The 15,540-nt window shown below is 41.2% G+C and overlaps 1 protein-coding gene across 6 annotated transcripts in view; it reads right to left on the bottom strand.

Moving 5' to 3' along the window:
• Nucleotides 1-226: 226 nt before the first annotated feature.
• The window catches only part of UTRN (utrophin), a 1,167,552-nt gene continuing 1,152,238 nt past the window's right edge, over nt 227-15,540 (bottom strand). For all 6 annotated transcript variants that reach the window (XM_063917938.1, XM_063917937.1, XM_063917939.1 and 3 more), the window contains 2 exons: nt 12,704-12,726; nt 227-3,120 (listed from right to left, as the gene is read on the bottom strand). In XM_063917938.1, coding sequence (XP_063774008.1) covers nt 3,112-3,120; nt 12,704-12,726 — 32 coding nt within the window. In that variant the 3' untranslated portion in view covers nt 227-3,111. The remainder of the gene's footprint in view (nt 3,121-12,703; nt 12,727-15,540) is intronic.

Genomic DNA, 15,540 nt, shown 5'->3' with positions numbered 1-15,540 from the left:
TGATTTTTTCCCCTCCAGGATCTTACACAGCCAGATCAATATTGAGATTGATGTGTTATGAATAAAATAAAACAACCTTCCTGTCTGCTCAGAGACTTGAGGTATATTGAGGTAGAACACGTTACCTTTTTTTGAACATTTGACCGACTACTATAACAAAAGCAAGAGTGCCCTTCTTTTATCACAAACATTTTGTGCTTAGCCCCTTGAAATGACTGAATCCATCTTGTGTTAAAAAGGCAGTTTATTGAGTATACAACAGACTGGGTTTCAGCATGTTGCCACAGCAGGCGGTATAGTGGATATCAGCACGTATTATCACAAAGTGTGAAATAACAAAGAACCATATATATATATACATATATATCTGAAGTACTGTCATATTTATTTGCAGTGACACATAGAAGTATGTGTACAATGTAATATTCGTGAATCATTTTACAAGGGACCAAAATAATAGAAAGAAAATACAGCCAAATGTCTACCTCTGAAACTGAGAGTTATTAAATTGCGCTCCCTTCATATATCCGGATGACCACTGCAGCTGTAATGGAGCTGACTATAGAGTCAGTACTATGGCAGATGGGACTGAGGTAGAAAGGTGAACATGGCTTCCACTTCTTGTAACTTTTTTTTAATTCAAATTCTATCTTATAAAGTATATTTGAACCAACTTATTGGCCAAGAAAGATAATCCACCATTGTCCTTCTTGTAGCAAACTAGAGGCTCGCACCCTCCCCCATCCCAGCTTTTTTCAAAAAATATAAACCATTCTTTTGCAAGCAATTAAAAAAATATTCTGATCTCATGATATATTGTGCTAGAGAGAAAGCGGTTTTGTATTTTTTTATATTTACTTTGAAACCACCAATTGAAATAGTAACCGTATTGGTTGGCGTAAGGACATAAGGCCTTACTTATGTATAGCTGAAGCTTATTTCATATAGACAAAAGATGTGGTTTGACAACAATTGGTAAGAATGAGAACTGTAATATAAATATAAGAGAATTTCCTTCAAGAAAAAAATATTTCTTTAAATCTTCAAGGCCACCTAACCGCCAAATACTGTGTTGAATTCTTCAATAATAAAACTGTATTTACATAGAATGAGGTTCCTGTCCCAAAGTAAGTTCGATTTGGCATGTTGGTGAATTTCTAGCTACTGTATACATATTTTTCAAATATTAATAGCTTCCTTTAGTGTAGCGAAATGATAACTACTATTCTTCCTGAACAGAACAGCAAACAGGATTATGAATATCAAGTAAAGCATGTCCTTCCATTAAAAGCATGAACACACGACAAGATATTATATATGAGTAGAGTCGACAAGATATTATATATGAGTAGAGTCAACAAGATATTATTTATGAGTAGCGTTTCCTTCTTGGTACATAGTGGCTTTTCTGTTGTCAAAATGGAGGTACTGTATGCTGTACAGTACAGAGCAGCTGTGTTAGATATTTACTTGTAGGCATTCACTATGATAAGTCAACATGTTAGGTGTCCTCCCACCACCTGAAACTATTAATTTCTAATACATTAAATGTCTGTCATGTCCTGGAATTTTAAGAACAAATATCTTATTGGGAATTATTATAACAGAGACCAAAATGGAGAATGTAACTGATGAACTTTACACTGAAATCAAAATGTTCTTTATTTGACTCAGAAAATGACTACACTGATACCTACAGATTTGCCTTACTCACAAGTGTAAAAAGTGAGTAATGGGTTTTTTCTATTGGAGTGCCCCCAATGGAACTGAATACCGATACAGTGTTCCACTGTACATGCATGGCCTAGGTACACATTGCCTAAGTACACATTCTGGGAACTTTGGCTATGGGGCTCAGAGATGCAAGTTACATCCCTGGTTCTAATAATAGTTCAGAAAGCAAAGGAAAGCATAGAATAAACACCTTAGTTGGATGTCATGTTTTGGAGTCGATCCCTAGGAAGAAATATTTCCAATATATTAAAATCTACTTCACCTGATTTTCCACAGTTTAATGCTTTGTGTGACCTTTCCCTTAGTGCTATTTTCAATGTTATACAGGATGTATTTACAGTACCCAACTATTTGTATGTGCAGAATATAAGGTACAGTACACATACCTTTCTTGTAATATAAACTATTTTGTAAGTTATGATAACTCCTGTTACTGTTTATCAGGATGTTTGGTACATCTAACTCTAACTGAAAACAAATAATTATTGTCATATTTCAGCAGACGATTATGGGAACAGGCAATGTATGACATCATGAGACAATCAGTCGATTTTCTTGTACCCATGAGCTGACTGCAAAAACTTTGTTGGCTGATACAATGCAAGATAAATCATGATCAGATATGCTGCATAACACATGTCATGTGTATGCGCAGCTTTCAGATGTGGCTGTAAGAACTGAGGTGAAATGATCCCAAAATGGTGTTTCATAAGTATTAGAAGTAATTTTAATTAAATTCAGAGAGAACTTTTATCTCATTAGATGCTTAGAGAATGTCTGTGTTACTTCAATTGTGATCCTTTGCTTGTTCTTTTAGCATTAGATGGTTTAAAAGGTCTCGCTTCATACACAGACAGAAAACAATGTGCATACAGTTACTGTCAGTGATGCTGCAAAATGGCCTCCAAGTGAATGCTATAATGGTCACCCTAAGAAAACTGGGAAACACAGACTCAATGGTTGACATTAATGTGGTGATTTACACGCAGAGCAGTGGACATAACCATTCAGTGGAGCTGCCATATGTTTTTCAGGAAATGTGCAGTGTAACAATTACACTCCGGAACAGGGGAACTTTTACACTCTTATATAAAAAGCATAGAAACGTGCCTTGTCCTAATAATGTTTATACTTATTTATACAAATGACACATGTATACCTAAATACCAAATACTCCACAAATCATTAATTTACAGTTGCATAGAAAGAGAAGAAAAATAGAGGAGACAGTATGTAAAAACAGATCTTCATCTTTGGGTATTCAGTGTCATATGCCTTCAGTAGAACTCGCAGAAAGCTTTCAATAATAGAATCTTTGATTGGCTGCGTAATGATGGGACTCTGTGCCAAGGGCAGATGTTCTCACGGATGGTCCTTTCACATTGCCTGCATAGATGAGAATAATAATAATCAATGCTTAGGATATAAAGAGGCCAGGCAGTGTTCAGTGTGGGCTGCAGGAAGAGTTTTGTAGTGTTCATCTGCTTTTATGAACACAAGAATAATATAAATATACCATACTAGCATTGCATTCATTTACTTTTTTTGTAAAAAGTTGGAGGCTCTTGATATGATGCCAGGCAAAAGTTGTAATTATAAATAGTGTCGGAAATTCACATTGATTGCAAAATAATGCACCATAAAACAACAATATAAGCGGGTCATTCCATGTCAGGTGGACCAGGGGTCCCCACCTGACCATCTCCAGTTTTGATAACATTTTACATGGAGGTTGGCATATTTGTCAGACTAACTTTGGGAAAATGTTAGTTCACAATATGCGATGGTAACAAAACTACAGATATGCCCAGCCTCATCTGAAACACGACTTGTCTGCCGTGATTAGAATGCCCGTTAATGTGCGCATGCACTGTGCACGCACCTGTGATCTATAGGATCGCATGGGTGTGTATGCTTCCACGAAAAGGTTGCACCCGGGCACGAATAGTCCTAATCGTGGCAAATTCGCACCGCGACCCAGTCGCAGGTAAGAAGAGGAAGGATGCATCTCAATGTGGGTATGTGTGCACCTGTCATTCAGGCTTGGGAATCTTCAAACTTGGGGCCCGATTCAGAACTGATCGCTGCTGTGCGTTTTCACACAGTGGGCGATTATCGATAGACTGTGCATGCGTATGCACTGCAATGCACATGCACGTCCCCATACAACAGGCATCGCCGAACAGCGACAATCTGGTGCGAAAATTTAAATCGCACATCCATTTGCATGCTGATTGACAGGAAGAGGACTTTTGGGGGTGGTAACTAACCATTTTCTGGGAGTGTCGGGGAAAACGCAGGCGTTCCAAAGAATTTTCAGGGAGGGTGTGTGACGTCAGCTCTGGACCCGATCAGCCTGTAGGAGTAAGTCCTGGGCTGTGCACAGACTGCACACACTGGTAAAAACATTCGATGGTGAGTGAGGTGCAACCGGATTTGTAGCTGTCTGCTGACTGAGGGATATTTGTAGCACGGCGTACACATACGATCGCACACGTGCAGGGGCGAATTTACACTCTCCTTGGGCGGTAACTATCTGATCACAGGACAGCAGAATTAGCAGCCCAGCGATCAGCTCTGAATTAGGCCCTTGGTCCACTTGACGTGGAATGACCCATGGACCTAATGTCAACAGAAACAACACAGCCACTCAGTGAACCCTTTAAACTTCTGCATATATTTTACAATAAAGCTGTTCCAATCTTCAAAAAACATCAAAACAAGTCATAAAAATAGACAAAACAAACCTAATAAATCCAAGAACAAACTAAAGGATATACTTTTTCTGAACATTTATTAAAGAAAGCGTCTTATTTGATTTTTTGAGCCTTTCTTATTTTTTAGAATTTAATTCAGAAAATTCATGTACCACTATAACCTTCTGATGAAGAGATTGGATAGCGGGCTCTATACTATTGTCAATGAAAATAAAGAGTTAAACAAACATTTACAGATAAGAGCTGTAGATAGCCATGTTGGTACAATAAAACACTGCATGTTTATGTATATAGGAATAATAACTCCTGTGAGCTTTTATTGCATGCCATAGTAGCGCAGGAAGAAAGAGATATTGGTGCAAAAAAACAAACACAGAATACACAGGGGCACATTTATTAAGCTCGGTGAAATGATAAAGTGGAAGGTGATAAAGGACCAGCCAATCAGATCCTAACTTCCAAGTTACAGGCTGGGTTTGAAAAATGACAGTTAGGAGCTGCCTGGCTGATCGCTTATCACCTTCCAATTTATCACTTCACCGAGCTTAATAAATCTGCCCCACAGTAAGTTATGCTATTGACTGCAGCCTATTTGGATGATGGGCCTGATGCAGTGATGTACGCTACTGTATGCACAGCTGCAAATGTCTACGCAGCGACTGTGCTATAAAATATGCAAACGCCGCAGCCACCTGGATATGTACTGAGATGCCCACTGGAGGCTTTGGAAGTCCCAGCAGCTGCATACGAAGGCACAGTGTCTCTTTGCAGATCAGTCGATTATGGAACTACTGAGTCGCCCTATCGTCGCACAGCAGGGTCACAGGGAGGAAGACACCAGAACCATTGCAGCTGCATACAGGATCGCAGTCACAGGCTGAAACATGCCCCAAAATACTCCCTGTCAATCACTTTGCAAATAAATCATCTCTGTGACCGCCGCTGTAGGACCACTGCGGGACAAGTAAAGTGCGACTCAGATACATGTACAGTCAGCCGGGTAGAAATCCTGTTTGCATCCATCTCAGAATCAGGAACCAAGTCAAGTGATTCTAGTTTAAGTTAATGCACTGATTTTTATGAACAAGAAACCCACATAAATGATATTATAATATTCTATACATACACAAGTACTTATTATATTTTATGAACATTTATCTTAACTGGAAAAACTAGCTGGTCTTTACATGGTGTTCAGCTTAGTGTATATTACCAGCAAAGGAAAATTAGTGGGTGCACAATTAGGAGCATCTGTAAATGAATGTACTGATCCCATTTTATTTCACCAAGTATAAGGTATAGCTAATAAAAGTTCTCAGAAAGTAGCCAAGAATTTGGCAGCGAAGATTTATATTGCCACATTCACTCAGGTTCTTTATCACAGATCTTCAAGACAAATCTTATTTTGTCCTTTACCGAGTTATCTGCCAAATCTACCAGTGCAAATACGTGAAAATTCCATCCTTCAATTCCTGGGATAAAAATCTTTATTTTCAACACTGACTCCCAATTTCCTTCTGGGTGGAGTCACCACAACACAGGTTTTAAAGTCTTCTAAATCTTGCGTCCGTATTGCATGTTGCATATTGCATGTGGCTGATTAATCCAGGGTGTAGGACTCTAAGGGAGGAGGGCTCAAAGGGAGCAGATATATAATTTTAATATCAAAGCCTGGACTTAGCCTGGATGAAATACAGTAGGAAAAGGACTGCGATCTCCTCCTAACATCTTATTCTCTCACCTACAGGTAATCAAAACAATTACTACAACTCTCAGCAGCTGCACAGTGATCTAGGATACTATACTCTGCAGTGTCTGTTTGCTTAGGTAATCAAAACAATTACTACAACTCTCAGCAGCTGCACAGTGATGTAGGATACTATACTCTGCAGTGTCTGTTTGCTTAGGTAATCTAGAGTTATTGTTTTGTGCAGAATTTAGCCTGTTGAATTGTTAGATATTTGGGGAATTTGGGATGTCCTCCTCCCATATCATTATTTGTTTGTTTTAGCTTTATTGCCCACCAGCGGGTGTTGGGCAATGGGTGGGGTTTTAATCAGTGAACCTATACTTTACACATGTTAATGTTAGTTCATATTAGAGTATACTTGGCTGATTGATCCAGGGTGTAGGACTCTAAGGGAGGAGGCTCAAAGGGAGCAGATATATAATTTTAATATCAAAGCCTGGACTTAAACTGGATGAAAAACTGCAAGAAAACCTCAAACAACAACAGATGAACTACTTATCAATATCAACTGTATATGCAAATTTATCACCCTCCAACTTTCACTCTGTGAACACTATGCAACCCATTTGCAGAAAAGAACATATGTAAGATCTGGTTTCCATCCATAATCAGGATCACAAAGATCTTCTTTGGGACAATTGTAAGTTCATCTTCTCATCTACAAACACTTAAAAAATCTAACAGAATTACCATTGCTTCTTAACCCTCTCACAATCCTTTCATTTCTTACAGCCCAAATACATTTCTGCACCCACTTTATCTACGCTTTTGACTCATTTCATACTAAATCTACACCCATTGAGCCTACACTGCTTTTCTCACCTGCATTTCTGCAATTCTTCTGCTCTGATTCCCTTACAGTCTCCTCTCCTACTTCCACTTTCCCTCAACCTATTTACCTACTTAACACTGTCAAGGCTTTCTTATAATCCCCACATCACTCAGTGTCTACCTAATAATGTATCTTTATCCTTCCACCCTAGTCTCCTACACCTCCTCCTCTGTCTCCCCTCCATCCCTCTGTTTCCTTCCCCCTCCTTTCCTGTTACCCCACTTTCATTTACCTCTGCCCCATGGTCCTGCTACCCCACAACTCAGCCCTGCTCCCTCTCTCCCATCCCTGTCACCTCCCCATACCCCCATCCACATCACACTGACCTCCCTCCCTGCCCACCTCCTGCAGTTTCCCCTCCTAGCTCAGGCACCCGTACCATCACTACTCTCTCATCATCCCTGCCCTCAAAGTTAATCTCACCTCATCGCTACAGCAACCCTGATAATCTCATTCACATCTCTCCCACAAACTCATACCCCCTATCCTGTGCCCTCTGGAATGCCAGATCTGTTTGTAACAAACTGGTCCCCACTCATGACCTTTTCATTTCCAACTCCCTACACCTACTAGCCATTACTGAAACTTGGATTACGCCCTCTGACACTACTTCTCCTGCTGCTCTCTCTGCTGGGGGCCTCACATTCACACACACACCCCGACCTGGGGGTCGCCATGGGGGTGGTGTTGGGGTCCTTTTACCTTCCAGTTACTCCTACCAACTCATACCACCAGAACCATCCCTTACATTCTCTACATTTGAGGTCCATGCCATACGCCTCTTCCAACCAGTCCATCTTAGAGTAGCTGTCATTTACTGCCCCCCTGGCACAGCTTCCAAATTCATCGACAACTTTGCTTCCTGGCTTCCTCACTTCCTCTCTTGACATTCCCTCCATTATCCTAGGCGATTTCAACATCCCTATTGACATCCCCACACAATCCCCTGCCTCTAAACTCCTTAACCTCACCTCTTCACTTGGTCTCTCCCAGTGGACCTCCTCACCCTCCCATGTTAATGGGAGCTCACTGGATCTGATCTTTACTCACCGCTGTGATATTTCTGATTTTTCCAACTCCCCATTTCCCCTCTCTGACCACCACCTGCTCTCCTTTAACCTATCTCTCTCGACTTCCCCATCTCTACCTCCTAAGGCTACCATCACTAAGCGTAACATTGAAGCTATTGACACCACATTCCTTTCCTCCCTGTTTGATTCACTTCTCTCTCCTATTCTCTCTCTCTCATGCCCTGAACAAGCCACTTCCACATACAATGCATCCCTTACTTCTGCTCTTGACTCTGTTGCTCCACCAACCACCATTCACCCTCGCAAATTAACACCTCAACCCTGGCACACCAAATGCACCAGATATCTGCAAAAATGCTCACGTACTGCTGAGAGACATTGGAGGAAATCACGCTCTAAGGCAGACTTCCTCCATTTCAAACTTATGCTCTCATCCTACAGTGCTGCCCTTTCTCTTGCTAAACAGTCATACTTCAAGAACCTCATCTCCTCCCAGTCTTCCAACCCCCGGCGCCTCTTTGCCACTCTCAACTCACTCCTCTGCCCACCTCCACCTCGTCTCCCTTCCTCTCTGCTCTTGACTTTGCCACTTACTTCACATCCAAAATTTACTCCATACGTCAGGACATCACACCACACCAGACCATCAGTAACCAGCTTTCTCCCATCCCTTACCAACCCTCCCCATCCCTCGCACCTACTCTGACATCTTTCTCCCATGCATCTGGAGAGGAAGTCATGGCCCTCATTCATTCTTGTCCCCTCCCCACTTGACCCTATCCCCTCCCGCCTCCTCCGCTACCTCTCTCCTTCTGCTTGTTCCCATCTTTCCCACCTTCTCAATCTATCCCTCTCATCAGGCACTGTCCCCTCTGCCTTCAAGCATGCACTCATCTCTCCTATTCTTAAAAAACCTACACTTGATCCAAACACTCTCTCCAACTACCGACCCATCTCTCTCCTCCCTTTTGCCTCCAAACTCCTTGAGCGTATTGTTTACAACCGCCTTACTTCCTTTCTTTCCTCACACTCACTGCTTGACCCATTCCAGTTTGGCTTCCGTCCTCTCCACTCCACTGAAACTGCCCTTACAAAAGTATGCAATGACCTCAATGCTGCTAAATCTAAGGGACACTACTCTATACTTATTCTACTTGATCTCTCTGCTGCTTTTGACACTGTGGACCATCCTCTCCTACTGCAAATTCTTCACTCCATTGGTCTGCGTGACACTGCCCTCTCTTGGCTGTCCTCCTACCTTTCTGACTGTTCTTTCTCTGTCTCCTCTCATGACTCCACCTCCCTCTCACTTCCACTAACTGTAGGGGTACCCCAAGGTTCTGTCCTTGGTCCTCTTCTCTATACGTCCTCACTAGGTAAGCTCATTAGTTCTTTTGGTTTCCAATATCATCTCTATGCTGATGACACCCAAATCTATCTTTCCTCTCCAGACCTCTCCCCTGCTCTCCTCACTCGTATCCCCAACTTTCTCTCTGCTAACTCTTCCTGGATGTCCCAGCGCTTTCTTAAACTTAACATGTCTAAGACCAAGCTGATCATCTTCCCTCCCTCCCGCATAACCTCACCTCCTACAATCTCATTATCTATTGATGGCACGATATCTCCTCTAGCCCCCAAGTACGCTGTCTTGGAGTAATCCTTGACTCCTCTCTCTACTTCAAACCACACATTCAGCACCTCTCACAAACCTGCCATTTTCATCTAAAAAATATTTCCAGGATCAGACCCTTTCTGACCCAGGATGCTACTAAGACTCTTATCACTCACTGGTCATCTCCAGACTGGACTACTGTAATCTGCTCCTGACTGGTATTTCTGACAAATACCTCTCTCCGCTCCAATCTATCCTCAATGCTGCTGCCCGGCTCATCTTCCTCACCAAACGCACTACGTCCACCTCTCCTCTCTTACTAGACCTTCACTGGCTCCCCTTCCCTTTCAGAATCCATTTCAAACTTCTCACACTCGCTTACAAAGCCCTCACCCACTCCTCTCCCATCTACATCTCTGACCTTATCTCCCTTTACACTCCCACCCGTCCTCTTCGCTCTGCTAATGCACGCCGACTCTCCTGCCTACGGATTACTTCCTCCCACTCCTACCTCCAAGATTTTTCACGTGCTGCACCACTTCTTTGGAATTCCCTACCTCTCCCCCTCAGACTCTCCACCTCTCTACAAAACTTCAAACGGGCTCTCAAGACCCACTTCTTCACCAAACCCAACCAAATCTCATCCTAACCCTCTGTTCTACGCTCTCTATGTACCCCATCTGTGTCACCCCTGTCTGTCTACCCCTCCCCTTTAGAATGTAAGCTCTCACGAGCAGGGCCCTCTTCCCTCATGTGCTTATCCTTTCTTACTTTAATAATCTTCAACTGCACCAAATCCATCGGTCTTCTGCCACCTGATACTTATTCCAGTGTCATCTGCTGATGTAACTATGTTTATTTACCCTGTACTTGTCCTATACTGTCATCAACTGTAAGTTGCTGTTTTCCTGTTTATTTGTTTATGCACTCTGTAATTGGGCGCTGCGGAACCCTTGTGGCGCCATATAAAGGATAATAATAATAATAATAATAATAATAAAAAAGCTTTATGATATTGGTCATACATAAAAGGATAATGCACCAGATATTTTTCATCTGTTCATTATGGGATTTCCTCCTGTAGCTTGAGATCATATGGTATGAAGGAAGATGGACACAAATGTAGAAGGGGGTTTCTACTGGATATACGATGTGCCTTATTATCAATACCTATTCAGAGGGTGACAAACTCATTGCAGCCTTTTTTCTAACTAAGATTATTTTGGTGGATATTAGCGCATAGTCAAACACATTTTATGTTTAAAATATGACTTCAGCCTGAAAATTGCAGTTGAAAAACAGAGAGAAAAATTAAGCTGCTGAAACGTAACTGTTTGTCATGGATGAACGATATCCCTTACCTACACCTGTACTTATGGAAACATACTAAGGACCTCATTCAGCTTCAGTTGCAGTTTTGCTAATTTAGTAAAACTGTAACTGGCTGCGATTGCATGCTGGGGGCCGCACATCACAGGGCAAAGCCGCCCAGCATGCAAATACATCGCTGATTAGAGGAAGCACCCCTGCCTCCGCAGCCAGGCAGCAGTGTGATGTCATGCGGCCGCCCTGAACCCACCGCCGTTTCCTACGCCACGCCTGCCCAATGACAAGTCGATGCCCCTGCAATGCCGCATCACTGCCCCTTAAACACCTCTGCCTGTCAATCAGGCAGAGGCATTCGCGGCAATGCTATGCAATCAAATTCTCCTGGCACATGCAGAATGGGATCTATGCGTGCACTGTGACCTTGAAAACGAGAGAATGCGGTCGCATCTCAGATACATCCCAACCTGTATCGGGCCCTTAGGCCGCATTTATTGTTTTAATGGTTTATTTTTTTAGATAAGGTCTGTGGTTTATGCCTAACTTTTCCACCAGATGGCAGCAACAATTTATTTCCCGTATTATTAGAGACAGAAGTCAAGGTTCTACATTTAGTCCAGTTGCATCCAGCTGAGTCTTTTGCCGCCCCATATACATTGTATGGGGAGCGGGCGCATCTAAGATGCACACGCATGGAGCGATGTGCACGTGTGCCTAGATGTAGCCATGATGAGCGTGACTACATCTGTACATACGAGACTGTAACAAAGTGCCCAGCACAGTTATTTTAATTAGGCAACATGGTTTTTGAGAGCTATTTGCAACCCCCCCCTCCCCCACCTCGGCAGTGATGGACAGGTGAATGACCACCAACTTCACTGCTGAGTTTGTGCCCCAGAGTGCTACACCTTGAGCACATGCACTTGTTACAGAAGTGGGAGTATGGGAAATCTGGGGATGATCAGTCCCACTCAACACATGTTCTGTGCTTGATGGGAGTAGGGGCAATGCCAATGGAGGGGAAGTGTGTGTGTGTGTGTGTGTGTGTGTGGAGGGGGGGGGGGGGGTTATTGGTACTTGGGAGAGTAATGCCTTATAAGGGTTTATTAGCTGGGGAGGGGTGGGGACTAAACATATATGTAGTGGCACATATTGGAGGGAGAGGTTAGTGTCACAGTAGGGACCTATGGACACTGGTGGGTAGGAGGCTTATGCTTGTGGGAATCTATTACCACTAGGAGGGTTGTGGTAATGAACGTTTTGATAATGAGGCTCTATTGCCACTGAGGAGTGGGAGCTACTGTTACAATGGGAACATATGGACATGGACAGCTGTTACTAATAATACATTCTTAATGACAATTTCTGCACATTTTTTGGGAATAATATTAGCTGGGTTAATATATTTTTTTCAAATCCAAATAGGACTATTTTACAAGTATAACCTCTACCTCATATACGCCATCATTAGATAGTCATTCTTTCCTATTCTCTTATGATTAAAGGTTCAGTGTAAGCAAAGAAGGAGAAGGAGAATGGTGTTTGGCCAAGAGGAAATTGATGGGCAGAATACTGCAATATTATTATTTTTTTTAAATCACTTTTGACTCAATACCTGTTTAACATACAGAGTAAAATGTTTTTGTTTTACATACTGTAAGCCTACTATTGTAAAGATGGTAAATTGATAATGAATCTTACCTGCTGTCTTGCAGAAACGCCCGCTGTAAATATTAAAAGAAATATCCATTAATGCTCACAGATGAAATATTAAAGATCAAGCATTTTCTAAACAACCGGTTTGGTGGCTCTGAAAATCACAAGAGAACTGAGGGAAGCCTGCAGTGCATTTTATTTCATTGTGTGCTGATTAAGCTACAAGCACATAAGTCACCAATTATAGACTTATTTCTAGATATGAAATACTGCCTTTCATGTAATGCAAGTACATTTTGAAAGCAAAAATATATATTGTGTTTGATGATGGTAAATTTGACATTTGCCCAGGACCATTCTACGCTCTGAGCCTGACTAGAAAATCCTCTTAAGCCCATATAGCTCCCTACAAGGAAGTGTAACCTTTCTGATGATTAAATGTGTGTGATGTGCGAGCCATGCCTATCATAGCATACAGTACGTAGGGAGCGGAATTAAAATGAATAATTAAAAAATTAATACTCAAAAGGATCTAAGGGCACTGTAAACAGTTGATTGACAATACTGTAATCTTTACTTTAAATAATGTACTATATGTAAACATCAACAATCCTAATACAAAAGAATAAAAAAAAAAAAATATATATATATATATATATATATATATATATACACAGAGAGAGAGAAAGAGAGTGTGTAAGGAAAGAAAGACAAAGGAGTGCAATGGTGAAGTACATTTAAAATGTGCAATATTCACAATAATCAGCATCACATCACTGGCGTCTGCACTGCGTGTCAGGCCTCCTTTCCGTCACGAAGTATGGAAACAAGGCCTGACGCGCAATGCGGACACCAGTGCTGCCGATTATCATGATTCGACAGGACAGTCCTATTTTAATCAAGCCCTGTTTATGATATATTTCTATATGACCTATTCTTATGTGAGTTTTCCATATGTTGAAGTAATGATTGTGCATTTTAACTATTGTGCGCCCTAAGTTTTCTTTTCTTACTGTTTATAGAGCTGGATTTTGGAAGAGCCAAAGGAGGAGAGCTACACATATTAATGGATGTTTCTGGGACTATTTCATTGGATGCATACTGATATCTGCGTAAATTAGGATTAGATTGTGCATATACAGTGTGTATATATATATATATATATATATATATATATATATATATATATACACACACACACACACTGTATAATCCATTGGCTAAGAACCTACATAATAGTCAAAGTATCTACTTGACTACAAACTTGAAACTCTATTTACAGTTACATGAAGAACCGATCACTTATTATGTTGCACTTACAAAGTATACAATTTGCGTGCTGGTGTGTTTGTCTAATTTTCAAAATTTCTATTCAGTGCAACAGGAACACACACTGTTATACTACAATGTCTCTCATGAGGGAATCTGTCAGCCTGCAGAACAATGAAATCTGAGGTGAGGATTCCTTTTTTTGTCACTAGGTGTATTTAAAGAAAAGACAATTATTGGATAAATGCATCTCTCCATCTTATTGTCTGTATCCCAGTGACCTTGTAGAATTCTTATTTGGGAAGACTATGAAAAAGCGATATGCTCTATCAGGAACGACAATAGATAGGGGCAGCTGTTTAAAACAAAACAAAATGATCCAATATACGCTCATCCGTGATACTGTGTAAGCTCAAAAGTTAGGATCTAGGAGTTATTCATCAGAATTATGATATATATTTTTTTTAATAAACACTAAAATATGTATGATTCATTCTTCCGGTACTAGTCATTGAAAATCTCATTATATAAAGCTGCTTCGTCATCTTGACTCTAGAGATATGAGGTTATCAAGCTTCATTATTCACTGTCATGGCTGTCAGTTGTATATGGCTTTTTGAGACAAAGCTTAGGACTGTGTTTTAGTTCTACATAGTGTGTTATCCAGTGAAAATAATGAGAGGGGAATTACAGTTCATAAAGTCAATCTGTTATTGGTTGCCGATGATTCTGCATTGTTTAATTAGACCAATGGAAAACCAGTATGAGTAATCTGAATACAGATGTATGTGATTTGATAAAGTATCAGCCTGAACAACCAAAATCAGGTACTGTATGTACTGTAGCACAATTGACTGTCCTCACAGAAAATTTTGGGGACGCCATAATTGGGTCTGCATAGCACAAAACTGCAGAGCAGGGTCTGCTCCAGTTCTGCCACTGACTAGAATGTAATACAGATAAAATCAGTGATTAGCTATAAAGTACACATAGTAATGACAATAATACTAAGTGAAATGGAACCCTGTGTGACCAGAACCAGTCTCCTTTCCTGCAATGGTGTAACATTCGTTTTAAAAATGTTATTTTTTTTTTTTCCTAAGTTTGTAATTTCATAAAACACAGAGCAATATAAAGGAAATAGTAGGACATATAAATATATAAGAGTCAAATGCAGTGGCGGATCCTACTGCTAGTTGTAAGGGGGGTAGGGCTGCCACTGCCCACATTCCTGCTAAGCAAATCTTTGAAGCATAGGAAGAAAATAAAAATGAAATTTTGCACAGGTGCACAACCCCCCGGCTTCTAGGGACTGCATTGGCTGCAGTCCCTGGAAGCACATTAAGGTTGACAGTGAAACTTGCACATTTTCACAACCCCCTCCCGTTTGCTTCCTGGCTTCTAGGGACTGCCCATTAGGGCTGGCAGAAAGGCAGTGGCGTGGCTTCCCATTGGAAGCACTATCTAATGATCACAGTCCAGATGCCTGTCCAGCATGTGACTGGCTAATAGACCTTCCAATGGCAAGCCACTGGGGGCTTACTGGTGGTTGCAGATTTTTACTGGAGGTCTGCAGCCCTGCATTCCCTAGTTAAAATCGGACACTGGTCAAT

This window comes from Pseudophryne corroboree, chromosome 4 (assembly GCF_028390025.1).
Source record: "Pseudophryne corroboree isolate aPseCor3 chromosome 4, aPseCor3.hap2, whole genome shotgun sequence".
Lineage (NCBI taxonomy): Eukaryota > Metazoa > Chordata > Amphibia > Anura > Myobatrachidae > Pseudophryne > Pseudophryne corroboree.
The sequence above is the reverse complement of the archived record's forward strand: the minus strand, read 5'-3'. Positions and strand labels throughout refer to the sequence as shown.